We start from the raw sequence: 26,259 nt of genomic DNA on the forward strand, positions 1-26,259 counted from the left end.
TTGGCTGGCAGTGCTGCCAGGGTGTGGAGGAGCAGAGGCTGGCACAGGGCAGGTTGGGGCAGCAGTGCCCGTCTCAGGTGTGCAGCCGCCCTCGAGCTGCTGCCTGGAGGGGCTGTGCCCATGTAAAGGTCTCATGTGCAGTGTGGGATTGTCAGATGTGCTGTCACACTCATGGGGCCTTTTCCTTTTTAAAAAATATTTTAAAAATCATTTCAGAAGTCAAGCCAGGAAGTCAAAGTGCAGCCCAGGAGAGCCAGGACACTGTGACCCTGCAGCAGCTGAAGGTGGGTGTGACAGGGCTGTGACCCACCAGCACTGGGAGGACCTGGGGTCAGGTGCCTGCCTGAGGGGTTTCCAGAGAGCCAAGGGACAGTGTTTTAGTGAGGGTGATGCTGAGGTGAGGGAGCTCTGTCACCTCCCTGTCACACCATGGCTGTCACAGGCAATTTGTTACCCCAGTCAGGCCCCAGCTGGTGGAGGGGGTGATTTGGGTGCTAGCCCCCATTGCCCCAGGGACCTCCTGTTTTCAGGTGTGTTCCCACTCCAGACAAAGCAGCAGCACTGCCTGGGATGGCAGGGCTGGGGCAGGCAGGCTCCTGCCCCACAGCATGGGCCCCTGCCCGGCTCCGTGGCTCCTTGGACACGTCTGCTCCTCTCCTCCTTCCAGGACCGTGTGCTCTGGGAAGGGAAAGGCCCATGGTGGAGCCTGGGTGATTTATAGGAGAGGCAAGGATGGGAAACGGGAACACAAACACATGGTTTGCATCGGAAACGGGGCTCGGGCGGCCCCGTGATTTATCTGTGCCGAATTCCGCCCTGTGCTTCCCTCAGCTGCATTTGCAGTTATTTGTTTTACAGCGCAGGGCTGAGCAAGACAAACAAAGCCAGCGCCCCTCTCCTCCCTTCCTCTCCAGCAGTCGCCACTGACTTGAAAAGTGGTGGCTGGGAAGGAAGGCTGCTCCTCCTTCCAGCTCCAGCTCCAGTCTGGCAGTGCGGCCGCCCGGGACAATGCTCTGATGGCTCTGCCACCACGGCTCCCCTGGGAGTGCTGAGGCTCCTCAGCTCCCTCCTTGGCCTCCCTGGCCCTGCCACCCCAGCTACTGTGCATGAGAACTTAAGACTTTGGGTTCCCTCCAGCCTTCCCTCCTTTTTCATCCCCCTGTAGGAGTGTGGGAGCTGTTTTCTTCTCTGTTGAAACCCCATCTCGAAGGAGTTGTGCCCAACTCTGGCACTGGGGCAGCTGAGCCTTTCTGGGTATCCTGCTGCTGGCTGTGCTCAGAGTTCCTCTTGGCCTTTAATTCCCAAATTCCACCATGGATGCCGCTCAGTTGACCTCGGTGCTTCCCCCTTGGTGACTTCATGAGTACAAAGCACGGGGACGTGCATATCCTCTGCGTCTGTGCTTTCAAAAACAACCTTTTTTTTTTTTTTTTCTTTTCTTTTTTTGCTTCTATAAACCCAAACCTCTGATTTTTTTTATGAGCGTGGAGTCGTGTCTTTCATGGAGCGAGGCTCTCACAGCCAGTGCCTGTGAAACGCCGCTCAAACATCCTCCAAGTGTTTGTGAGAACGTCGCAATAACAAAGTGCTCCGTGCGCCTGAAGAATGCCACGGGAACAAAAGCCACATCAACAGAGCTGGGACTAGGGAATACTAAAGAGTTGACAGGAATTTTAATATAAAACTCTCTCCCTTCCTCGTCAGTGAGGGTTTTCAGGAAGCCTCTGGCTTATCGTAAAGCGGCATACAGCGCTCGCAGGGGCCGGGGAGGTGAAAGGTGGCTTCCTGCCATTCTTCTCGGGAGCTGGGTTCCCATGGGCGGTCATGCCAGTTTGACTGGGGCTCCTTCCACTGCGAGGAGTCCGGGATCGCTGCGGGAGCCGCGGGGTTTTCATGGGCTCGCGGCGATCCGGGGGCGCCAGCCATGAACCGCTTCAATGGACTCTGCAAGGTGTGCTCGGAGCGGAGGTACAGGCAGGTCTGTATCTCCCCTGGCATGAACCCCCGCGTGGCTGCAAGCCTTGGGCACATCTCTGAGTGTCTGGGAGCTCTCTTGCCGTGGCTGGATGTGGGAAATGGAGTTGTAGAGAATTCTTAAAGCTTGACAGAAAGCTCACATAGTGTGCATCTGTATGTAAACTTTCAGATAAGAAATGCTGACTTAGAAATGCCATGGAATGGGACAGACGTTGTTCAGAGAGAAATGGAATTAGAAATAAGTTTCAAAGGATGGCCTTGTAAATAAGACTGGATACTTTGGAGAAATAGAACTATGAAAGGTGTATTGTAGTAGGACCCTCGAGGGGTAATTTTAGATTATTGGCTTTAAGGCATTTACAGCATGGTGTGGCAAAAAGCTGATAGGCTAAGAAACACTTGTATTGTAATTAGGAAATAGTTTTTGATTGTGATGGCGTGAATTATAACATCTATATTGTCTCACCTTCACATGAGACTGAGAATGGAATGAAAGTTTTTAAAACACCTCTCAGTTGCCCCATCTCTGGGGCAGAAAAAGGCTTAATCCAACAAATGGACTCTGTGGGTGCTGCTTGTGAGGCACTGACTTGGTATTGTTACAATTTGTAAATTACAGTGAGGGTAGAAGAAAAGCATCTTCACATGGGTGCCTGTGGCTGGTCTCTGCCTGTTGCTGCAGTGGAGAAATGGACAGGGAGGGGTGCTTTTAAAATAGATATAAATTGTTAAAATATATAAATATATGTAAATATAAAAGATATATTTACTGTCCAACTTGCAGGTAGCATGCTGACGATGACCATGTTAAGCTGCAAGGTGTTGTCTTAATTTTCCTCTTATTAGTGAAGAAGCCGGCACAGCAGGCTGATACTGCCTCTTTTAAAATAATTTTAGTGTTTTTGGGAGCCAACAGCACTTATTTCCTGAGGAGTAGCTCGCTGTACTGGTTCCAGTTCTCCCAGTGCACAGTGCCAGGTGCTGCTTTTCCGTGTGCAGGTCCCAGTCTCCTGCATTTCAAAGAAATATTCTCTCTGTGGTCTGGATTGGGACTCCCAGCTCAGGGTCAGCTTCTCCCTGTGCTCCTGAGCTCATTGTTCAGGTTATTCCAAAGCTGCTGTGGGGGTCAGCAAATACTGGGAATTACAAAAGCAGCAGAATTCCAAACCCAACTGCCCTATTCTTGCCAGGGCTGTGGTGACCATCTTGTGCAGGAAAGCTGCTCTGCATTGGCTGAATAACAACTGACTCTGCTTTGTCTCTTAGAGCTCCTCAGGTCTTTATTGTGAAAATTTCCTCTGCGTTTTTTGGCAAAGTTTGAGTACATCAAGCCTCCCCACCCACCTCCCAGCTCATGGCAGATGCTCACAGTTCTTTACTTCTGTGCATGGCAGCAAAAATGGGCAAAAATGGGCAATGACTGCCTGTGATGGCCATGGTGGTGGGAGCTGAGGAGCATCAGCAGGGAGAAGCTGCTCTTCAGTGGCACAGGGCAGGTGGGGGGCAAGGTCAGCCAGCTCAGGGAGGAGGAGTGGGAGCCCTGACACAGGGGAAACCTTGGGCAGGGAAGTGCCCGTGGAGTTTCAGTGGTGGGAGAGATGTTGGGCTAGCTCCTGAGGTGCCAGTGCTTGGTGTTGGAGATGAAATCACAGGGTATGGAATATCCTGAGCTGGAAGGGACTCACAGGGACCATGGAGTCCAACTCCTGGTTGGACTGAGCTGTGAGGTTCATTCAAAGGTGCAGAGCCACCTCTTTGAGGAACCAGCAAACTCCAGAGAGAAAAACAGTCAGTGGAGTGGGACTGGATCTGTGTTTTGGTCCTGCCAGGACAAGCCAGTTTCTCTTTTGAAGCCTGATTTTATGCTGAGCAATCATGGAGGGACAAGGTGCAGGGAAATGAAATCTCGCTGCCTTTGCCCTCCTGTGGTAAAGGAGTGAGGAACCATATCACCTCCTTGGCAACTTCTGCTGAATTCCTCATCTTCCTTCTGCCTGTTTGTTCTCAAAATAGTACGGGTCAGATGTTGGATTTTTAATTTTGTTTTCTCTGTCAGTAAAACAAGCATCTTGACTAATGTCTTGCGGGCTAATCAGGTATTTACAGGATCTGTCATGCTGAGCTGCTGCTGGAAGCCAACATCAAAAAATAAGTATAATTTTATTAATAAGCTCAATGCTCCTCGAATCAGGAGGAGAAATGAGCCTAAATCAACCCAGCATCCATCCTCTCCAAACTCAGCGAGGGAAAACACACTCAGCCCAGGGAAGGGGGTGATGCACACAGATGTCTGGAGGACAGGAGCGTGCTGCGCTCGCAGCTCCCTCCGGAGCAGGGGAGTGCTGCTATTTCTGTATTCTCCAACAGGAAATGAAATGTTTAAGTGATTTGCTTAGAGAAGTCAGTGTCAGGGCCAGACTGCCAGGTTTTCCTTTCCAATGGCTTCTCAGACCTTTCCTTACACTTGGAAGAGCTGGAAGCAGAGTTTTGTGGCATTCCAGAGAGCCTCGATCTGGCCCTGCCTTTCAGCACCCTTTCCAGCCGTTATCCGAGGGGGTCTCAGTGACAGCCCTTCCCCGTCTCTCAAATGCTGTGTGCCAGCATTTCCAGGGGCTGTGGGGCAGTGTGGGAATGAGGGGGGATCATCCCACGCAGTGGCTGCTCTCCCACCTGACAGGTGTCTCCCTGCAGATCACGATCCCTCGGGGCACTGATGGCTTTGGCTTCACAATCTGCTGCGACGCCCCAGTCCGTGTGCAGGCAGTGGACTCTGGTAAGAGACTGGATCCTTTTCATCCCTCTTGATTTGAATGAATTATTGCTCCTTTTTTGCTTCCCGGAGCTGGTTGTGATTCTGGAGTTCCCACACCTTGCAGGACTCTGGATACCTCCAAGAAACTTCATTAGATGAATTCTTTGTTGCCTCTAATGAGGTCAGAGGCCACTGGGTTAGCACTGTGTCACTATTTTGGCAGTATTTTGCAGTAATTTGCAGAGATTTTGTTCCCTTCCCTCTCCAACCTGAGAGCTGTCTGTCTGGCTGGGTGACCTTCAGAAATCATTTTGGGGGAAAGCAGGTCAGAGGGGAGCAGGATTGTGGGAATCCTCAGTTCCCTGAGTAGGGCCCCTTGCTGTGGACCTGTGGGACGGACTGGTGTCTCCAGCGTGCCCTGTTGCTCCCCACTACACCCCAGAAAACATGGGCATTTCGTGCAGTAGCTCTGAGGGAGCACTGATGGCTCTTTCCTGGTGCCCTGTGTGTGTGGATGTGTTGCAAAGTGAAGCTCCAGGCTGGCTGACCCCACTTCATTTTGGGGTGTGGGTGTCAGATGGGGTTTGGGGGAGTGAGTGGTGCAAGCTGTGGGACTCTCTGGGTGTCTCCAAGCTCCAGAGCTTCTCCTCCCCCCACCACTGAGCCTCCTGCCTGGCAGGTGACTGGAATTTGTCCCTCTCAGGTGGCCCAGCAGAGAAGGCAGGTCTGCAGCAACTCGACACGGTGCTGCAGCTGAACGAGCAGCCTGTGGAGCACTGGAAATGTGTGGAGCTGGCACACGAAATCCGGTGAGTGCTCCCCAAAAACCCCAGGGCAGGGAGAGGTGGTTTGGGGGAGCCCAGGGCAGGGCAGTGGGAGCATTGAGTGACTGTGGGAAGGGGAAAGCTCTGAGGGATGCAGGACACTGGGAAAGGATTCCCTGGAGGAGAAGGAAGGATGGAGGGGCTGGGGAGCACGGGAGAGGGGCAGAGGCTTTGGAGGGAGGAAGGGCTGCAGGGCTCGTGCCTGGACACGGTGCTCCAGCCCTGATTTCCCCACCCCATCTCTGCCAGGAACTGTCCCACGGAGATCATCCTCCTGGTGTGGAGGCTGGTGCCTCAGGTGAAGCCGGCCCACGAGGGCATGACCCGCAGGTCCTCCTGCAAATCCGCCTACGACCTGCAGTCCCCTCCCAACAAGCGGGAGAAGAACGGCCCCGAGCAGCGCCGCAGCTGCCACATCCTCTACGATGGCACCGAGGGGCTGGGGCTGCACACCTGGGACAGGTACACGGAGCTGGGCAAGCGGGGCCAGAACACCCTGCCGGCCCTGTCCCGAGTGCCCTCTGCTGCAGACCAGAACTACATCATCCTGGCCCCTCTGAACCCCGGCAGCCAGGTAGGGCTCAGGGGCTGCACGTGGCTCTGGGCTGCAGCCTCTCCTGGCCCCTGCTCCAGTCTTATCCAGCATCATCTCTAAATATTTGCCAATTTACAAGCCGCACCTCTGTCCCTTGGTGGAGCTTTCACTGTTTTCCTAAAACATTTCCCTGCTGCCCCCCCGTCAGGGCTCACCCCAGGGATATGGGGAGGATGTGGGGAGTGTTCCCACTGCACAAGACCACACTGCTCTCCTTTTCTGCTGCAAAAAAAGTTTTTTTCCCCTTTCTGAAGTGCTTTGTCTTGGCTGGGTTTGGCATGTTAACTTTTGTAGCTGGTAGTTGTCACTGCACCTGAGGCCTGCTGCAGGTGACCGTGTCCCCTCTGTCCCTTACAGCTGCTGCGGCCAGTGTACCAAGAGGACAACACCACTGTGGGTAAGTTGTCCCTGTGCTGGGAGCGCTGCTCAGAGCACCCAGCCCTAAGCTGGTCTTCCTGGCACCATCAGCTCCTTGCCCTGAGCCCTGCCGAGGGCTCATGCTTTGAGGGCAGGAGCAGCAGCCCAGGATTTTGGGAGGGATCATCTTCCCACTGTGGCTCATACCCAAAAGCAGAGGGGAGCGAGGCACGGGGTGAGCCTCACGTGAGAGGGTCTGTGGGAGCTCACAGAGGGCTCTGCTGCTGGGGACCTCCCAGGGCAGGGTGAGAACCTCCCGGGCAGGGGGAGAACATGCAGTGTGAGAGCTCTGAGCATCCTGGTTCCCACGTGTCCGTGGGCCCATCCATGACGTGTTTCCTCCTCAGCCATGAGGCCTTGCTGGGAGAGCTGATCCCTGCTCTGAGACTCCTTCAGTGCCACAGGAGTGAGGGTGGCTGTGGCTCACATCTGTGCCAGCAGTTGTGCCAGATTTGGGGAATATTCAAGCCCTGGGCTGCTGCAGACTCTCTGGGCAGCTCTCCTCAAAAAAACCTTTGAAACATAAACTCATAACATGAACCACAGCTGTGACAGGTGTGTGTGGGATGCCTGGAGCTCCCTGGGGATGGTTGGACTTGTGGGAAGAGTGGGCTGAGGTGGGTGGCAGGGCTGGGCACTGCAGGAATCCAGGTTCATGTGGAAATACCCTTTGTCTGCTCATGGATTTGGGAGCTTTGGGAGGCTGTTCTTGCCCTGGCCTGTCTGGATGCCCTCAGGATGAGCTGTGTGTCCCTAGGAGAGCTGAGCTCTTTGAGGAATGTGAACCCCTCAGCATTCCCTGTGTGGTGAGGGCACAGCTGGAAAACTTGGTGCTGTCTCTGAGGTGGGGCAGTGTCCAGAGAAAGCCGAGTGTGGGGCTGGCAGAGCACTGAGGGGAGTGCTGGGCAGCAGGAGGAGCAGTGTGGGTCAGGCCCCCATGCCTCGGGTGCTCCCAGCCCTGGAGCTCTGCAGCCAGGAGAATTTTCCACTCTCAGCTGCAGGGGATGTTTTGTTCTGTGGATAATTGCAGCTCTTTCCTGCTGTTTGTGGATCCTGTGAAAAGATGAGCTGGACCACGGGGACTTGTTCTTACAGTGGGGTGGGATTTGAAAGGCTTGGGCTTCTTCCTGTGGCAAATTTTGGATTTTTATGGATTTGTTTTTAATTATTTAATGTCAAGTTCAGAGGGAGGAAGGTATCAGTTACTCTGAGCAGGGATGAAGTGTGGCAGCACAGAGCTGCCCACCCAGTGACAGGAGCTGACATTTGGGTGTGTTTCTGTGCCAGGACCTGTGCAGGTGATTATTTCCTCTGATAAAACGAGGTGATTTAGGGATAAGAGCAAAAGCAAATCCTGAACAGCCCAGACAGATCTTATCTGTCCTGTGCTGAGCTGTCTCTTGTGCTTCGATGTTATCTGGCAGTGCAACCAGGAAAAAGGGAAAAGGGAAAATGTCAGGATTAATGCACTTAGAGGTGGAAACAAGCTCTTAGGTCATGAGGGTGCCCCCAGCAAAGGCAGCTGCTCCAGCCAGCAGTAAACAGCCGAGCTGGCTTCCCAGCCCAGGCTGGCTGGCTCTGCTACCTTTATCTGGGAGTAAATGTGCTATTTCCTAATGCTTAATGGAATATGTAATGCTGGGCAGGTTTGTGTGTTTGCTTTGGACAAGACCTTATCTGCCTCGGGCCATGGTCAGGAGTGTTTTGGCTCATTTCTGCCTGGGAAGGTTCTGGGCATCCCTTACAGTGTGAGGGTAAAAGGCTCTGTGGTGGGAGCAGGAGCTCCAGGGTGACTGCAGGGAGGGAAGGAGAGATGCTGGGGGTCCCCAGGGAGCTGCAGGAGGGATGCTCCTTCTGGTTCCTGAGACATCCCTGTGGGAGAGAAGGAGAATGCTCCAGCTCCTCACCTGGATATGTTCAATCCCAGTGGAGAGCTCTGCCTGCAGCCCCAAGCTGGCACACTTCATCAGCTACAGGAGGAGGGAGGAAGGAAATATGTTGATTTTTCAGTGGGGCTTCTTTTGAAGATGTGAAGTTTTGGTCAGAGAGCCATGCAGTTCCTTTTGGATCTGTTGCCTGTGAGTTTTAGGGCAGTGCACAGGTTGCTGGTGTCCAGCAGGATGTGGTCTGGGCTCTGCTCAAGCAGCTGAGGTGGGAGGGTGCAGGAGAAAGCCTCCCGTAATCCCTCCTTTGAGTGAGGATAACTCTCCTCAGGGAAGAGGGACAGACTGAAAACCAGTCAGGCTGCTTGGGCCTTTTCCAGCCCAGAATGTAATGCTGAAAAACAGAGGATGATGTGATGCCAGCCTCATGAACAGTGAGGTCATCCTTTATAAATACACCCAATGTCTGAATAACCACTGCTGGCAGCAGCAGGGATTGATCCCAGCCATGAATGTTTGTAACTTCTGCCTGTTTCTGTGACACCTCCAATCTCTATCTTCTGAGAACTGTGATTAACCCACTGCCCCATATCATGACATTCCTGCACTTTGCTAACTTCCATGCCCAGAATCCAGAGCAGGCAGGGCTTGTGTGGATAAAAATGTTGAAGTTCCTCTCCAGCAGCTCCTTTAGGCCCTGGAAGGGCTCTGAGCTCTCCCTGGAACTTCTCCTATCCAGGTGAGCACCCCCAGCTCTGCCAGCCTGGCTCCAGAGCAGAGGGCTCCAGCCCTTGGAGCATCTCAGGTGTCTCCTCTGGACTGGCTCCAGCAGCTCCAGGTCCTTCCTGTGCTGGGACCCCAGAGTGGGACAGAGCACTGCAGGTGGAGACTCACGAGGGCAGATCAGAGGGCAGAGCACTGGTGGGATGTGCTGGCCTGAAGCAGAGCTTGCTGTGGCCACCCTGGGGTCCTGTTTGTACCTTCCCAGCCATGTCTGTGCTGCTGGTGGCACCCACTGAAGTCCACGGGCCACCAAGCTCTGGAACAAAACCACCCAGGGACCTCTTGTTTGCCATTAGAAACAATGGAAGCAGTGCTGTTATTTCATGCATGCCTGGGACTCCTGGATAGCTGAGTGATGCCTGTCCCTGCAGCTCTTGCCTCCAGCAGTTCCCCAGGATTTCCATGCCCTCCTCCAGCCTGGGAGAGCAGGACTGAGCTGGAGTGGGCAGAGCTGGAGCTCTCTCCTCATTCTGTTTCCTTCTGCCTCCTCTGTCCATCCAGGGAATGGCTCTAAAGGGAAATCCCACACGGGCTCTGGGAGGAAATCCAGGCTGATGAAGACTGTGCAGACCATGAAGAGCTATGGGAACTACCAGAACTGCACCATAGTGAGGCCTCACATCCCCCATTCCTACGGCACCTACGTGACCCTGGCCCCCAAAGTGCTGGTGTTCCCCATCTTTGTGCAGGTCAGTGCAGCCAGAGGGGGGCTGGGATGTGCTCAGGGCCCAGGCTGGGGCTGGGGCCGTGCAAGGATCTCCCTCCCAGCAGGATCCCTGTCATGCTCAGCTCTCCTCTGGAGCTGGCTGGACTTGGCACAGCGCTGGGGGCTGTCTCGAAGGGAATTGTGTCCTGCCCAAGCAATTCTCTGTTGGATTTTTTTCTCATTTTCAGCTTTCAAATCCGGCCCTTGGTACTTGCTTGGGTCAGGAGGAGGTGTCCCAGCTTTTGGGCTTCAGAGCTAACTTTGGAATTGCAGATCAGTGTGGTTCTTGATGGTTCTTTGTGCTGTCAGTGTGTGCAAAGGGGTTTTAGTTTAGCTGGTGGTCACACTAAAATTTGGACAGCCTGTGCCAGGGCCTCCCATCCTCACAGGGAAGAATTTCTCCCCAATATCCCATCTCTCCCTGCCCTCTGGCATCCCCCTTTGTCCTGTCCCTGCATCCCTTTGGCCCCAGTCCCTCTCCAGCTCTCCTGGAGCCCCTTTAGGCCCTGCAAGGAGCTCTGAGCTCTCCTTGGAGCCTTCTCTTCTCCAGGTGAGCACCCCCAGCTCTCCCAGCCTGGCTCCAGAGTAGAGGACAAGGGTTCAGAGCAGTAATGGCTTGACAGGGAATGTTCTGCCTCCACAGTTCCATGAGCTGTTTTAAGACAACAGCCCTGAATTTGGTGCTAGTAGCTCTAACTCCCTCTGTGTCCTTTATTTTGTCCTTCTTATGGCCAGAACCCCAAAAATCTCATCTGCTCCATGTATTTAAGAACAATGATGATTAATCCCTTCCTTTCTGAGCCTGTGGGGACCCCTTTGTCCTCCTGTGCCAGTGGCATTGTCACCTCAGCTCAGCCTGAAACCATGGTGCACATTCCCTGTCACTCCAGCCTGAGCCGTGGGCTGCCTGAGGCCAGTGTGGGCTGGGCTGGAGCTGGGGGCAGGTGTTTGATCACCTCCCTCCTCCCTGATGGCACCTGGGTGAGCCCTCAGCTTGTTTTGGTAGGAACACGATTGGCACTTTCTGCCTCCTTACTCCCAAACCTCATCCTGGATTGTGCCTGGGAATCTGCCACTTCAGGAGCTGCTTTTTCTCTCTGCACTGTCACATCTGCAGGGCCCTGTGCAGATCCCCTCCTGTTCCCACTGTGCTGCTCCCAAGGGTGGTCCAGGCTGGTGCTGCAGGGTGTGTTGTGCTCTCAGGACACATGAACCTGTCCCATTCTCCAGCACTGACTGGGGAGCTGGGTGTGGCACAGGAAGGGACAGGAATTCTTTAAAGTGGCTTTGAGAGTGATGCACACCATCAGGTACAAATACTGGTGCCTGAGGGACGTGGGAACCTGACGTGCCGGCACTGTGGTTGTGCTTCCTGCTGACAAACACCCATAACCCCCCCGTGCAGAGCAGCCCCTGCCAGAGGCAAGGGCTGCTGGTCTTTTCACAACTGGGGCTGGCGTAGGTGTGAGTGCAAGGCTTTGTTTTCCTCTCTGACTGGACTGCAGACTTTGTGTCCTTCTGAGCACAGTGCGGGGTGGCTTCTCCCCGAGTGAGTTACAGCTCAAAGTGAAGACAAAGTGGGTTTGGTGGGTGGAAAGTGTATCTCACTAACCACACTCCACTGGAAGGTTTGACTGTTTCTTTTGTTTCCTTTTTTTTTTTTTTTTTCCAATCCAAATGTAGCCCCTGGATCTTTGCAACCCAGCCCGGACTCTGCTGCTGTCGGAGGAGCTGCTCCTTCACGAGAGCAGGAACAGGACTACTCAGGTAAAACTCTTCCATGTTGTCTGAGCTCCCCAAACTTGCTCTTCTGCTGTCTTACATAGAGGATTGAATCGTAGAATCACCATGCTTTGGGTTGGAAGGGACCTTAAGCCCATCCCATTCCATCCCTGCCACAGGCAGGGACACCTTCCACTGTCCCAGGCTGCTCCCAGCCCTGTCCAGCCTGGCCTTGGGCACTGCCAGGGATCCAGGGGCAGCCACAGCTGCTCTGGGCACCCTGTGCCAGGGCCTGCCCACCCTGCCAGGGAACAATTCCTAATTCCCAATATCCCATCCATCCCTGCCCTCTGGCAGTGGGAAGCCAGTCCCCCTTGTCCTGGCATTCCACACCCTTGTCCTTGTCTCCAGCTCTCCTGGAGCCCCTTTAGGCACTGGAGGGGACTTTGAGAAGGGACTGTAAGGGACACCTCATTACATGGAGAAGGGAAATGCTTCATTGTGCAGTAATTATATAGATATGATACTTGGAAAGACTTCTGGACAGTTTATTGTGGGATAAACTAAATATCAAAACTCTTCTGTGCTAGAAATCAACTGTTGTTCCTGTTGCCTTTGGGCTCACAGAGAGGAAACTGTGGGTGGCAAATGCACATCAGTGACAGCCCAGCAGACACAGGAGGAGGGGGTTTAAGGATATTTTGTGCCAGGTTAGAGAAGCACAGAATGGTTCAGGCTGAAAGGCACCACTGGAGGTCATCCAGTCCCGTCCCCTTGTTCAGGGATCCCCCCTGAAGTCACTCAGGATTGTGTCCACATGGCTTTGCAGCATCTCTAGGGAAGGAGAATCCACAACCTAGAACTAGAACCAGATAGAGAACTTGCTACAGAGATTCTCAGAATTTCAGTTCCTGAAACAGCTCACACGTCCTGTTCAAATTCCTCTCGCTCTTCTTACTTCAACTTTTCTGCCATGTTATTGGAGAGCTGTTGGAACCCTGGGGACACAACAGGACGTTTGCTCTCCATGGATGAGAGAACTTTTACCATCCAAACTGGCAGAGTTTGGATGTGTTGATCACATTTGCTGCTGGCTTCACTTGCCTCCAACTGCAAAGTCTGCAAAGCCTTGGAATTTGGGAGAGGGGCAGAGCCCACTCATCCACTGCTAACCAGTGCCATTTCTTCTGGGGTAGTTTCAGAGGATCTCACAGAGTAATTTGGGGTTGAATTCAGTAGGAGTGAACAATGTATCGTCTTCACAGATCTGCAGAGGAAATTCTACTTTACTGCTTTTTGTTTCTGGGGGGCCAACAGAAGCCCAGAGCCACTTCCCAACACTGGCCAGTACAAACCAGTAGAGGATTGTGCTAAGTGACTCCCCCCTCTTTCTGGTTTTCATTGTGTAATTCATCCCTTGCTTTGACTTGAATCACTTTTCATTTTTTTTCTACGAAAAAGTACATGAAAATACATCAAAGTACATGAAAAAATCCATTATTGATTAGAAAACTTGGCACTAACTTTTAACAGGTTTTCTGTCCCGCTGTTCTGTGCTGCTCAGACTCTTCTGGGCACCTGCAGGAATGAAACCCAGGTAAACTGCTGGTTGTGTGGCACAGCTGTGCTGGATGGCTTGGGAGTGCAGCTGAAGTCCGGGAGTTCCTCCTGGGTGGGTTGGAGGTACTTGCCTTCAGGTCAGACTCAGATATTTGGAGTAGCAGCCAAATGTGGAATATTTATGGATAACTAAATAAATATGGATAACTGTTTGCAGCCTGCATGGGGTATTTGTGCACGTGGGGGTGATGAAGAACCCCAGGACAAATGTGTTTGGAGGAGAGCAGAGACCCCACTGTGGGCAGGATCAGGAAAACGTCTCAGGGAAAGGACTCTGCTTATGATGCTCTTGGGATGAGCCTGGAGCTGGGAGAGGATTTCCCAGCTGGAGCTGGTGCCAGGAAAGGGCAGGATGCAAGCCAGGAATGTGAGGCAGTGTTTGGGAATGCTGGTGCCCTGGGGCTCTGGTGTCTGGGTAAGCTGGCACAGGGGCAGGGCAGGAGGGGCTGAGTCAGTGGGGTGAGAAATGGGAAGTGCTGAAGGGAAACACCCCATGGTGCTGAGCCCATGCTGGCAGTGACAGTGGAGATAGCAATGCTGGGATGTCACCTGTGGCCCTTGGGAAGGGCTCTCTCATGTCTGAGTGTGTGGCATGGCCATGGAAGGATTTGTGGAGCCTCAAGGAGCCCGTGCAGGTCTCTCTGGAGTGCCAGGCTCCTGCTCCCCAGCAGAGCAGGGCTGTCTGCTTTGGGGGGAGAGAACCTGAACCTCTGCAGCCAGCAAGACCCAAAACAGCCTGGACACCACAGAACTTCCCCTGGTGCAGGAGGGCTCTGCCTCCTCTCTTTGCTGGACTTGAGTTCTTTCCCTCTCCGGCCTTCTCTGATGCCTGGGCAGAGGCTGTCTTGTGCCCAGCCAGTCCTTTCTTCCTTGCTCCATGAGGTTTTCTGTTTTCCTGCTGCTCTTCCCACACAGCCTCTCTCAAGCTGGGCTCCTGTGGTTTGCAGGACTGTTCTCTGTGTGTCACTAATCTGCTTTGCCCGAGAGGCTCAAGAGAGGAGGGCCTGGGTGTAGGGGTTGGAGCTGCAGTCTGCTGCTCCTTTCTTTTTTTCCCAAACCCCCAGAATCTTTTCCCTGTGGCAGTTTCCACATCAGGCACTGCGTCCCTGCCCATGAGCAAACTCTCTCCCATCTCCTGAAGGAGTCAACCTATCTCTCTGGAGGCTTGCCAGGGTCTGTCCTTTCCCTGACCTTACCTCTGGGGCAATCCTTATTCAGGCCTTAATCACATCCTGTCTAGACTTTGCTGCAATTCCCACTTTTATGGCCTCCTGAAATCCCTCCAGCCTGTGGAGTGCCAGAGGAGCCAGTGGGTGATGGCACATGGGGTGTCCAGTGTGGCCTTTGGCCTTGTTCATCCATCTCCAATGGACCTGGAGGCCTCCCAAAGCCCTGAGGTGTCTGCTCAGTGTGGGCCATGCTCACGCCCTTCTCATCCCTCCTTTCTGCCACTCTGGCAGGGTCTGCAGGTCAGGATGGACCTTCTGGAATCCTGGAGCCTCATGGATGGGCTTGGCTGGGTTTATGCTCCTCTCTGTAGAGCAGGATGCTTTCTCCTCTTTCTCTCTTCAAGGCTGCATTTCTGGGCACCTTTTCATAGAGATTTTGTTGCCACATTTTTCTTTCCAAGGTGTGATATTGGTTCCCTCCTGCCCAGGGCAGGGCTCAGTGACAGTCCCAGGGTTATCTCCTCTTGGGCAGCACACAGGCCCATTGCTCCTACCTGCCCTCTTGGCTTTCAGTTTCTCCTGATTTCCCTCAGGAAACTCCTTAAACGTGTCCCTGTCTCCTGCACCAGTGCCTTGCCAGTTATGTCCTGTAGCTGCTCAGGTCCCTCAGCAGAAGAGGCTTTGCTGTTTGTGGTGCAGAGCACACCCAGATGAGCAGTGTGGAGATATCTGGGTCAGCCTCTACGAACAACTTTCCCCCTTCTGTAAAATCTGTTCAGGCCCCCCTAAAAGGTCCATGTGACAATGGCCATGTGGCCTCGATCACTGCAGCAGTAACCCAGGGTTCCCATCCCTGTCTTCAGAGAGTCCTTCTGCCCTGTCAGCTCTTGTATTTCTGACTGTGGGGTAGGAAATTACTTCTGGTAAATACCCAAAGCTACCTTGACCCTCAAGGAGCAACTCTGGTGAAGTCTGTGACTTGCCTGGGTGAGCCCAGGTGTTGTGTTTGTTGTTTGTTTGCTCTTGCCTTTTAGGAGCCCTGTGGTTTTTCAGGGTAGATCTGTTTGCCAAGGGCTGTTACAGACAGGTCACGGCCCATCAGTGTGGGATGGCAGCCCAGGGCAGAGCTCCATGTTTCTCCTCCAGTCTCCCCTTATCCCTGCTGCCCTGGGGTCATCCCTGAGTCCCCTCCTCAGCTCTCAGGCAGGGGACATGTCCAGCTCCAGCCTCTGGGACTGCCAGAGCCCCAGGCCCCGCAGTGCTGGGCTGCCTCTGCCTCTGTGGGTGGAAGGGGCACTTTTGTTTTTCCTCCCAACAGCCTGGAGAAGCAGAGGGACCTCTATCAACTGCTCTCAGATCAAGTGTCTTCCTGGAAGCAGCATCTGACAGAGATGCTCTTACAGAACCTGCTTTTACCTTCTACATCCTGAATACAATCTGTCCCATTTTCCTGTAAAAGTTCAATGCTACCTGTAAATACTTAGCCATGTAATTCCATTTCCAAGATTCCCTATTGAAACTTGCTTGGTTTTGAAGTGATTTTCCTGCTCTTCCCAATCTTTTTTCTACCCTTTAAACTTCCACAGGTAGTAGGTTTTCAGTTTCTTTCCTCCATTTCTGTGTGACTGTTAGCTGATCATGCATTTATCTCCTTCACTTTGGGTTGCTATTCTCAAAATCCCTTCAACATCTCTTCTTTGGGATTGAGGGACCTGAGATGGCACCAGACATGTCCCAGAAAAGTTACCTTTTGGCATAAGGTGGGAATGGGATGAAGGTTATAGTGTGGTTTCTACATGGTTATTCCTTGTATTACCAACAAGATCAGAAAGAACGAAGGTGGATGTGGGCACAAGGCCAGCAGAGTGTTGAGAGCAGAGGAAGGGATTTTCCAAATAACACAGAGAAGAACATCCCCTCCCTGGTTTCACTGTCAATTAAAGCTCCACCAGGAGCTTTGTACTTACTGAGAATCCCACAAAAATGAACTTGCAGTGCAAGGAGAAATCTTGTGGCAAGGGCTTGGTTTTGGATTTGGAGGCAGATGCTCTTCCCTGATGTGAGACTCCCCAGCATGTGACAACTGTTATTCAGCTTGTCCTCCTCAGGACGTGTCCATCAGCCACAGACACAAACTGTGCTGTCAGCTGGGACTTGGTCCCTGTGGGAGCAGAGTCACCTTTCTGTGCTCCCTCCCACCCCTCTGGGACTCTGGGTGTTGTCTCCTTTTGCAAAAGCATTGCTAAAAGGCCACAAACCCTTCCTTGCTGTGGCTCAGTGCTGCAAAGCTTTCCTTTTGCTGTGGGAGGTTTTGGGGAGCACCCCAAGGCCCTCACCCTGAGCAGGTCTGGCACCCACTGTGCCACTGTGCCATTGCCACCTTGCAGCTGCTCCCTGGCATCTCTGGGACAGGGACAGGAGCCAGGGAACAGTTGGGGCTGGGCCAGGGCAGGTCAGGCTGGAGAGCAGGAAAGGTTCTTCCCCCAGAGGGTGCTGGCACTGCCCAGGCTCCCCAGGGAATGGGCACGGCCCCGAGGCTGCCAGAGCTCCAGGAGCGTTGGGCCAGCGCTGCCAGGGATGCCCAGGGTGGGGTTGGTGGGGGTCTGGGCAGGGCCAGGGGCTGGGCTGGATGATCCTGGTGGTCCCTTCCAGCTCAAGTTATTCTGTGATTCCATGATTCTGTGATCTTTGAGGCTTTCTGTGTGCCCCAGCTCCTGGAGGGCAGGACAGGCTGACACCTCAGCTGTGGCACCAAGCTTCTCATCCCTGGGAGGCTTCTGGGTCCAGGATCTCCAGTGCAACGGAGAAACCCATCCTTATTTTAAAGGTCTCATTAATCTGAACTGATTGGACTGGGGACTTCAGGCAAGACTTTTCCCACTGGTCTGGAGGAGCTTCCAGCCCCTGGGACACCTGAGGCACTGCTGGAGCACAGCTCTGGGCAGACACTCAGGCCAGTGTTTCCTCTCCACCCCCACTGTGGTTTGAGGTGTCAGGTTTGTCCCTTGCAGCTGCTCTCTGTGGGTCCTGCTTTGTAAAAACCAAACTTTACTTTCTCACTGAGAGCAGCGAGAAGCTCCTCCATGGGGCTGATCAGAGTGATCAGATTTGCTTTCAGGCTGCAACTTCTGCAGCGTGCTGGGATTCGGCAACTTATTCCCTCCTCCTGCTGTGATTTGTAACTGGTGTAAGTGGGAAGTGACAGGAGGGAGCAGAGAGGGTGTGTTTGTGTGGTGTGGAACTGTCGGGCAGGTTTATCCCTCCTGTCACAGGACTCCACAAGCCTCAGGAAGAGGCTGCCAAGTGAGGGGAGCCTCATCCGAAGCTCTCTGGGTGCAGCAGCCATCAACCCCTTGGGAAGGGCTGTCTGGGCTCCCTGTTGAGGCTGGTGCATCTCCCCAGGGCAGAGGACATTTCCAGGACACTGTCTCAGTGCCAAGAGATGAGCTCCTTATAGCTTCTCCTGTGCTTCCAGGTGACTCTCTTTGTCTACTCCGACCTGCTGCTCTTCACCAAGGAGGATGAGCCCGGGCGCTGCAACGTGCTGAGGAACCCTCTGTACCTGCAGAGTGTCAAGCTCCAGGAGGGTGAGTGTCTGCAGCAGCAATTGGGGGCATTTTGGGGGTTTTCTGGCTATGAAGTGAAGGGTTCTGGCCAGCAGCAGGAGAGCACCCCGCTGTCCTGTTGCTTCCAGTGCCACCAAACAGTGCTTCCAGGTCATCCTTCCTGGGGTGCCAGCATCACCCCGGCTATCCCTGCCTTCACTCGGGAGCTCCATCTCCTGGGACACCTCAGGAGCACTCAGGCCCTTTCCAGCCTTTCTGGGTGCATGTCTCAGGATCTGGGCTGGCATTCCCCGAGTGGTGTCATGCTGTGACTGCAGGGACTGGCCAAGGCCGGGAAAGGGAACTGAAGCCTTGAGGTTTCCCTCGTGGTGCCTCAAGGGAGTTCAGAGATTGGCTCCAAACGTGGCTGGCCAAGCTCTGATGACCTTTACTTTGCTGCTTTGCTTTGCTACTTCTCTCTTCAGCTGCCCACGGTTTCTCTGTTGCTCACATCCACCTTCTCACCTCTCTGGGGAGGAAAGAGCAAACCCTCTCAGCAGGGCTGGGGACCTTGCCCTCACCCTGCACCTTGGCTGACACCTTTTGTGTCCAGCTGAGAGCTCAGAGAGGGCTTCTAGGCCAGGGGTGACTGGAAATGGGTTATTTCAGGCTGTACAAAAGACTCCCTTTAGCTCCTCGTGGTCTAAAGAGGAATAAGGGAATGGCTCTACCACATCCTATTTGCTGTGGTGGAGCCACTTCTTGGCCCTGGGCCCAGTTTCACCTTGTTCTTTGTGTGTGGTTGCTTTTTGGGAATGGTTTTATGTACAGTTACTTAATTGTGCCACAGCTCCTCCTCCAACCCAGGCAGCTGCCCTGGGACCCCACAGGGGAAATCAGGATGAGATAGAAGGAGAAACTTTCCTGTCATGAGGTTGGTCAGATGTTGAGTTGCCCAGATATTGAGTTGCCTGGAGGCATTCAGGACTCCTGAGTGTCCTGGTCTGGGTGCTTTGATCAGGGGATTGAACTCCAGATCCCACCAGAGAGGCCCCTTCCAACCCAAATTACTCTGAAAGTGATGAGCCAATGTCTTTATGTAGTTCTGTGGCCCTGACCAAAAGGAATGAATCCAGATCTGGGCTCCTTCTCCATAGGAATCCTTTTCTGGGTGAATTTTGCTGCTTCCTGTGACTTTTCCCAGCTGAGCCATGAGCCCTGTGGATGGACAGTGTCTCTCCACATGCTGCCTGTTGCTCTGAACCCAGTGCTGGACACCACAGGCTGCCTGTCAGTTGTTATTTCCCGTTTCCAGCAACGTTTCTATTTCCAGATGAATTCCCTGACCTATTTGGTGGGAGCAGAAACACAAGGGAGGGAGATGGGGCACCACAGCCACTAACCATTGAGAAAAGCCATTGAAGCCTCCCTGGGCTTTGTCAAGTGTGTTCTCAGCACTGCTTACTTCTAAGAAAGGGACAAAAGAAATTGTTCCTTGTTAAAGTGCTTTTGGTCAGCTCCTGGTCCATGTGTGTGGGCTGCTCCTAGCTGCTCCCAAAGGTGGGGAATAGCTGTGCTCTTTTCACCTGCTTGGAGAAATCAGCTTCCCTGGGGCTGCTGCTGTCTCTGCACACTGAGCTCTGATTGCAGCAGCACAGGATTGTGCCTCCTCACCTCAGGCACGGTGGATTTGTGAGCAGTTTTCTGCCACTTCCTTGTTGTCATAATAACTTGGCTGGATCATGTCTGGAATAGCTTCCCAAAGCTCTCCAAAGGAGATGGAGTCCCTGCAGCACTGAGCCACCCCCGTGCACTGGGACTCCAGCACAGCTGCTGTTCGGGCAGCTCAAACCCTCCTGCCTCGGGCAGGGCTGCTTCAAAGGCGGCTGGAGAGAGCACGAAGATGTCTGTCCCTTTTGGCAGGGATTTGCTGCTGCTCTCCTGAATGACTGAATGGCACATGAATAGGAACAGGCGTGTGGCTGCCTCCAACAATTGAGACATCTCCGGTGCGCTCCGGGCCATTGTGCTGTTTCCTGTTCCTGCTGCTCGCTGCTCTGTGCGAAAGCAAATCAGTCTGATCTGCCTCACAATGCTCTCTCTTCCTGCTTTACAAGCCCAGCACCAGGCTGATGAGCACCACGCCAGCCCAGGTTCCCAGTGACACAGGGCTGGCTTGCTCACCAGGCACTGTGGGAATTTCCACACGCAGGGATCCTGGTTCCCCCACCCTCGGTGGGTGTGCTCAGCTTTGGGACAGAGAGGAGCATTCCTTTATCCCCACACTGGGAGCCCATCCCAGCTGGGATCCTGCAAACAAGGGCTTCTCATGTGCTGCTTCGCTGCCCTTGACATCCCAACCTGCTGTGTTGTGCAGCCCCAAGATGCTCAAGGGGCAGCAGTGGGGTTTATGGGCCTCCTGTCTTTCCTTGGGATGCTGGGGAGCACCCAGGGCTTGCACCCTGCCACACTCCCCCAGTGGGATGAGCCTGTCCCCTCCTGGCAGCTGGGTTTGGATGTGCCCAGCAGCCTCCCTCCCTTCCCACACACCCAGGGCCTGGCAGCACCTTGTCCTGGGTGCTGGATGCAGTCCCAGCCTTGCTGAGCAGAGGTGAGGATTTGGGGTCAGGGTGCCTGCCCTCACCAGGGCATTGCCACAGCCCTTGGCAAAGGGTCCAGCAAAGGAGCAGGACCAGCTTCTCTCTTCCATCTTTGTGATCCAACACCAGGCATGCACCCCCCAAATCCTGAGGTGCTTTCCATGGGCTGCACAGGGAAGTGGCAGAGGCAGAGCAGTGCTGGGAGCTGCTGCTGCTGTGCTGCGTAAGGCAGTGTGGGTGTGCAGGACAGGGCTTAGCAGGAGAGGGGACGTGTCCCTACAGGGCTCCCACTGTGCTTCGTGCCCAGCCTGGCGCAGGTTCAGCTCACATCACTCTGGAAGGCAAGCCAGTCCCCACCTCAGCACATCAGGAAGAGAAGGAAATACCTTCAAGTGAGTTTTTTTCCTCCTACTTATTTCATTTTAGCTTTTCTCTGGCTTTGGCTGAGAGGATGTGCTGTGCTGTTGTCACGAGAGATGTGGGGAGCAGAGCTGGGGATTATCCCGGGCATCTCCAGTGCCGGGTTGTGCCTCTCCTGTGTTTTTCTGGGCTCTGGGCACATCAGGCTCTGCTGCTCCACCCCGACCCTCCAGAGACTTGAACACATGGAAGGAATTCTGGCAAGCGTGGTTTGTGGTGAAATCTGAACCCAGGTCAGCCCTGCCTGGCTCTGCCATTGCCCTCCAGCCTCCCCCTGTGCCTTGCCAGGGATCAGCCCTGCCTCCAGCCCAGCTGCTGGGATGGGTAACCAGTTTATTACTGAAGCTCTCCCTAAAGGCTGGTAGAAAATGGGATTTAAGCCATTCCTTGGCCCAGACTGACTCCCTGCTTTGTATGTCCTTTAGGCACTGAGCTGCTGGGCCATGTGTATCAGTGGGTTTTGGAGGGACAGGGAACAGCAGCTGCTGGCTCTGGAGGTTGCTGGTGCCAGGATTCGCAGCTCAGTGGAGAGGAATTTGGAAGGGAACTTAATTCTGGTGGGTTTGGACCTTGTCAGGATCACTTGTTATTGCAGAAGGAATCCACAGAGGCCCAAGAGGAGCAGGGTCCTTCCCTGGGCTCTTACACTCCAACAGGAGCTTACTTTGTGAGGATCCTCATGTTGTGAAAAAAATGTTCACTCTCCTGTGAGAATGTAAAAAGTTTAATAAAGGACAATAGGAGACAAGGACCATGGAGCAAAGGTTATTAGGGCTGGGTGCATCTTGGCACTCAGCTAAGACCACCCTTTTACCTTCGGGATGCCCCTTAAATACCTTTACCCTTACATCAGCCTGTTGCATATTCATAGATCCTTATGCATAGGAACCTTTTCCTCAAACTAGTTTACATGTTCTATGAATTGTTTAGCACATCTCCTCATTGGATCTGTTTTTTAGAGTATGTGTATTTTTTGGTTGTGGTTTTAGTCTATTTTTATTACTTCTAGTTTTTGGGCCTTGATCCACACTGTCTTCAGACAGTGAGTGCTGATGGTCAGCAGATCTGTAGCAGGTGTCCTCATCCTGTGTTCACTGGATGTTATCCCATCCAAGCAGGCATTTTAACACAAGTATTGCTATTTCACTACTATGTCTAAGCTTAATTAAGAATAGAAATAAAAATTATATCTTTATAACAAAGTTACTTTAACACTACACATATAAAATCCATTTTAATATTTGTGAAAAGCCAATATTGTAATATGTATCTATAACAACATTAGGGGAAATCTGGTTAAAGCTCCTGAGGAAACATGGCTGGGATGTGCTGGTGCTCTGTGACCTGCTCTGCCAGTCAGCCTGGAGAGGTCCTGGTGCAGGGAAGAGCAGGGCCCAGCTCAGGAGAAGCAGGAGCAGCAGGAGGGGGTGGTGGACTTGTGGTGTGTCAGCAGCAGGCACAGATCCTGCTTCCATACTCTGCATTTTCCGAGGGGAAAAGCCCTGGGTCAGGGGCTCCAATGGGCTCCACAAGGAAAATGCTCCCTGGTGGTCCTGCTGGGATTGATGGGAGAGGGGCTGGGAGCACTCAGACACTGCCATGGGGAGCAGAGGATGTTTCTCTGTGTGCAGAGGTGAGGGATGGGCTCCCAGCCAGGCCCATTCTGCTCTTGCTGCCAGAGTCCAGCATCCCTCCCCTTCTGGGAATGATGATTTGGAGGGGCAGCCCTGGGGCCAGGCTTCCCTCACCTCGCCTGGGGGAGCACAGGGAAGGTTTTGGGAACACACAGGGGCTTCTCACCTGAGAGGGCCACAGCAGCACTCCCAGTGGTGCTGGGCTCAGCAGCCACTGTGTCACAGTGTCCTGGTGTCCCTGTAGGGATTTTCCAGCCCATATCCTGCAAAATGCATTAAAACTGAAGCTGACAGTGGAGGCAGAGCTGCAACCCCACAAAGGGCAGCTGGAATAGACACCCAGCAAAGAGCACCAGGCCACTTCTTCATGGGTTTCACGTGGCCCAGGGAGTGACTCAAGAGGCACCTGAGTTCCTCAGTGGATCACAGCTCTTATCTGGACATTTGGGCTGCTGCCTGCAGCAGGAGAATTGTTTTCCTCTGGGGAACAGGGTGTTTCCAGCCCTGTGCAGAGCCTGTTCCCATCGAGCAGCTCAGGCTGCTGAAATGAAGCAGAGCTTGTGCTAACACCAGTTCCAGTGGGATCTGCAGCCATGCCCAGGTTGCAGCCCTGAGCTCCTGGCACAGATAATGTCATTAGGAAGGTTAGGGAAGCAGCAGCCCCACAAGGGCAGAGCTGCTGTGAAGGGGCCAGCCAGCTCCTGGAGCTGGGATGTCCTGCTCCAGAGCTGACATGTCCTGGGGCAGTTTCATGTCCTCCTGTGAGGCTGGTGTATGCCCAGCTGGAGCTGGCTTCCCTCGAGGCTGGGGACACACCAGGGCCAGGGCAAATCTTCTGGCATGCCTTTTGGTTGGGTGCAGGGACAGCTGGACCTGCAGGGACCAGCCTGGTGCAGCAGCTGGAGTCTGACACATCTCCTGGGATACCTGGCAGCAAGCTGAGGAGCTGCTCTGGGCTGCTCCATGATTTAGCAGGAGGTGGATGGCAGAGTTGGTCATTGTGTTGTCCCCAGCACCATCTCCTTTCACAAAGCTGTGGAAGTGCAAGTTCCTTGGCTGGGTCTCCCCAGTGTCCCAGTGCTGGGCAGTTTGTCCTCAGCCCAAAAGAGCAGGATGAGCTCTTCCTCCTACCCCATGCCTGCTGCTTCGTGTCTCTGGGATTTGGCTCCGTCCTCTTGCAGAGGCTGTGCCCCAGCTGCTGGCACTGGTGGAGGCTGGGACAGACAGCAGGACCACCAGCACCAGCCAGGACTTGGGGCAAGAAGCTGGGAATGAGATGCAGGAACAAGAGTTTCTCTGTCAGTCCTCCTGGGAGCGAAGTGCCCACAGGGATAAGATGGAGATATCCATCCCTGACTCCCAGGACAGCTGGGTGGGTGCTGCAGGACCTGTGCAGCCCCTGGGAAGCTCCCACAGGCTGCGTGTGCCAAGGCAGGTTGGGCAGCAGAGCCTGCACGTGGTCCCTGAATGAAGCAAACTCTTTTCCAAAGGAGAAGCCCAGAGGAGGATCCCTGCCAGGGCAGTGAGTCCCTGCAGGATCCCGCTGTGCCCGGCCCTGGCAGATGCCACATACATCACCCAGGTCACAGCCTGGCACTGGGGGACAACAAGCACTCATTCAGTGCTGTCTCTTAGGCAGTTCCTCTGCCAGTGGCTCCACTTGCAGAAATGCAGCTGCAGCTTCGCTCTGATCCTGGTTTTTCTTCTCTGCAGGTTCAGAAGATCGCAAGTTCTGCATCCTTTACCTGGCAGAGGTGAGTGGTGCTGATTTACACTTTAACTTTCCAGTGAGAGCTGGGCAGGTTCTGACAGCTCTGATCCTTTCTTCTGGGGCAAGGAGCACTGAAAAATTTGATTTTAACTTCCCTTTAAATGAATTTATCAGAAGCCTGGAAAGGAAACATAATGGCTGTAGAATATGTGAATAAGAAGCTGCTAAAAGGAGCTTGGGCAGCACTCAGACAGGTTTCTTTCCCCCTTCTCCCTGTGGACCTTCCTTGAGACATCTCACTTTCGTCTTCTCTTAGGATTCTTACCACTGGGGGCAGATTTCTTTATCAAATGTTTTGTCATTATTTTTAGGCACCTTGCTTTTCTTGTCTTCAAACATCCAGGTTTGGAGCCCTCAAATAAAATAAGGAAGCCCAGTCTGGAAGCAGAATCACAGCTCTAAACCCACATGTAGCTGAGTGCTCTAACTAGATTTGGAGTCACCCAGACATTGGCACAGTCCCTTTTGTCAAGTCAAGGACTCTGCAAAATTGGTTCACACTGGACCTCCCTAATGATTGAAGGCCGTGGGGTTTTTTTTTTTTTTTTTGCTTTTGCTGTGACTTTACTGTGTTCCTGCTTTCAAGGCCTTGTACTTTCTGAGGTGGAAAGGTGGGTCTGGGAAAGCTCCCCGGGGCACAGAGGAGAAAGGCAAACACTGCTCAGCAGCACTGTGGAATAATGAGCCATTGTGAAAGCTGGGTGCAAATGCTCAGAGTGGAAGTTGTTCACCTTGAGTGGCTGGAGCTAGGCCAGGGCACGACTCACTGCAGAATCCTGCACTTCTCTCCTTCCTTCCCTCCTGCTCCTTCCTTGTCTCCTCTGAGCTTTCCCAGGGTGGCTGGGCAGGAGCTGAGCCTCCCCTCCGGTTTGCTCAGTGCGTGTCCCAGGGCAATGTCACCCTGGGCTGGTGACAGCTGGGCTGTGACTCAGCCAGGCTGTGCTGGGTGTTTGGATGAGGCTCTCCAGCATTTTCTCAGGCACTTGGAAAAATGCACTCAGAGTCTGATATTTGGTTTAGAAGCTTAGTGCCCCTAAGTAGAAGTGACCAAAACGGAGCTGGCTGTGTTTCCTGAGATCTTGAGAGGTGAAGAGGTGTCTTTGTCAGGCTATAATGAAGTGCTGGGCTTTCTTCTGAGGGGCCTAATTGGCTGTGAGAGCTCTGGTGATGGAGATCCCTGGCATCCGCTGTGGCTGGAGTGGAGCACTTGGAGAGAAAATGTGAGACTTTTGCTTTCCCACCTCCTGTTCCCCCACAGACTTCAGTAGTTCTGGACTGGCCATGGTGTGGGACCCTGCAAACCCTGGCTGTTCCTCCTGGGGTGTTTTGGGACAGGTCACAAGTGGAGTGGGCCTTCCCAGCCCATGGTGACCAGCAGGAGCTCTGCCACGTGCTGGACCCCAGGGGTGGGTGTGCACTGGCCAGCCCAGGCTTTGAGGTGACACTGGGGCAGCCCCTGGCTCAGGCACAGCACCTTGCCAAGCAGGACGTGCCCCGTGCCACCCTTCCCTCCCAGCCCCGTGGCTGCTGGTCTGCCTGAGCCAGAGGGGCCAGCTGGCTCCAAGGTGAAGGGGACAGTAATCTCCCAGCTGTAGGTGCCATCGGGCTCTCCAGCAGTGGGAAATTGGGGTTTGAAAGGGGAACAGAGTGGGGGATGTGTCTGTGAGTCAGCAGTGAGCCAGGGCGGGATGGGGCTCTCCCAGCAGACTTCTCTCAGACTTCTCTTCTGGGAAACAGTGAGCTGCAGGTCACCTCCCCAGGAGCCACGTGGAGGGGGTGACAGGGCTGCAGGGGCTGGGGATGGAGTAGGAGAGCAGGAACCTCTCAGATGTGCAGCACAG

The 26,259-nt window shown here is 53.7% G+C and overlaps 1 protein-coding gene across 5 annotated transcripts in view; it reads left to right on the forward strand.

Moving 5' to 3' along the window:
• The window catches only part of RGS3 (regulator of G protein signaling 3), a 78,546-nt gene that overhangs the window by 16,248 nt on the left and 36,039 nt on the right, over positions 1–26,259 (forward strand). For 2 of the 5 annotated variants that reach the window (XM_068211587.1, XM_068211588.1), the window contains 9 exons: positions 217–284; positions 4,669–4,750; positions 5,433–5,538; positions 5,803–6,127; positions 6,506–6,545; positions 9,733–9,920; positions 11,621–11,704; positions 17,924–18,035; positions 24,361–24,401. In XM_068211587.1, the coding sequence (XP_068067688.1) occupies positions 217–284; positions 4,669–4,750; positions 5,433–5,538; positions 5,803–6,127; positions 6,506–6,545; positions 9,733–9,920; positions 11,621–11,704; positions 17,924–18,035; positions 24,361–24,401 (1,046 nt within the window). Of the gene's footprint in view, positions 1–216; positions 285–1,469; positions 1,979–4,654; positions 4,751–5,432; positions 5,539–5,802; positions 6,128–6,505; positions 6,546–9,732; positions 9,921–11,620; positions 11,705–17,594; positions 17,752–17,923; positions 18,036–24,360; positions 24,402–26,259 lie in introns of those variants that run through there. The other 3 variants (XM_068211589.1, XM_068211590.1, XM_068211591.1) reach the window with 3 other exon arrangements.

This window comes from Anomalospiza imberbis, chromosome 21 (assembly GCF_031753505.1).
Source record: "Anomalospiza imberbis isolate Cuckoo-Finch-1a 21T00152 chromosome 21, ASM3175350v1, whole genome shotgun sequence".
Lineage (NCBI taxonomy): Eukaryota > Metazoa > Chordata > Aves > Passeriformes > Viduidae > Anomalospiza > Anomalospiza imberbis.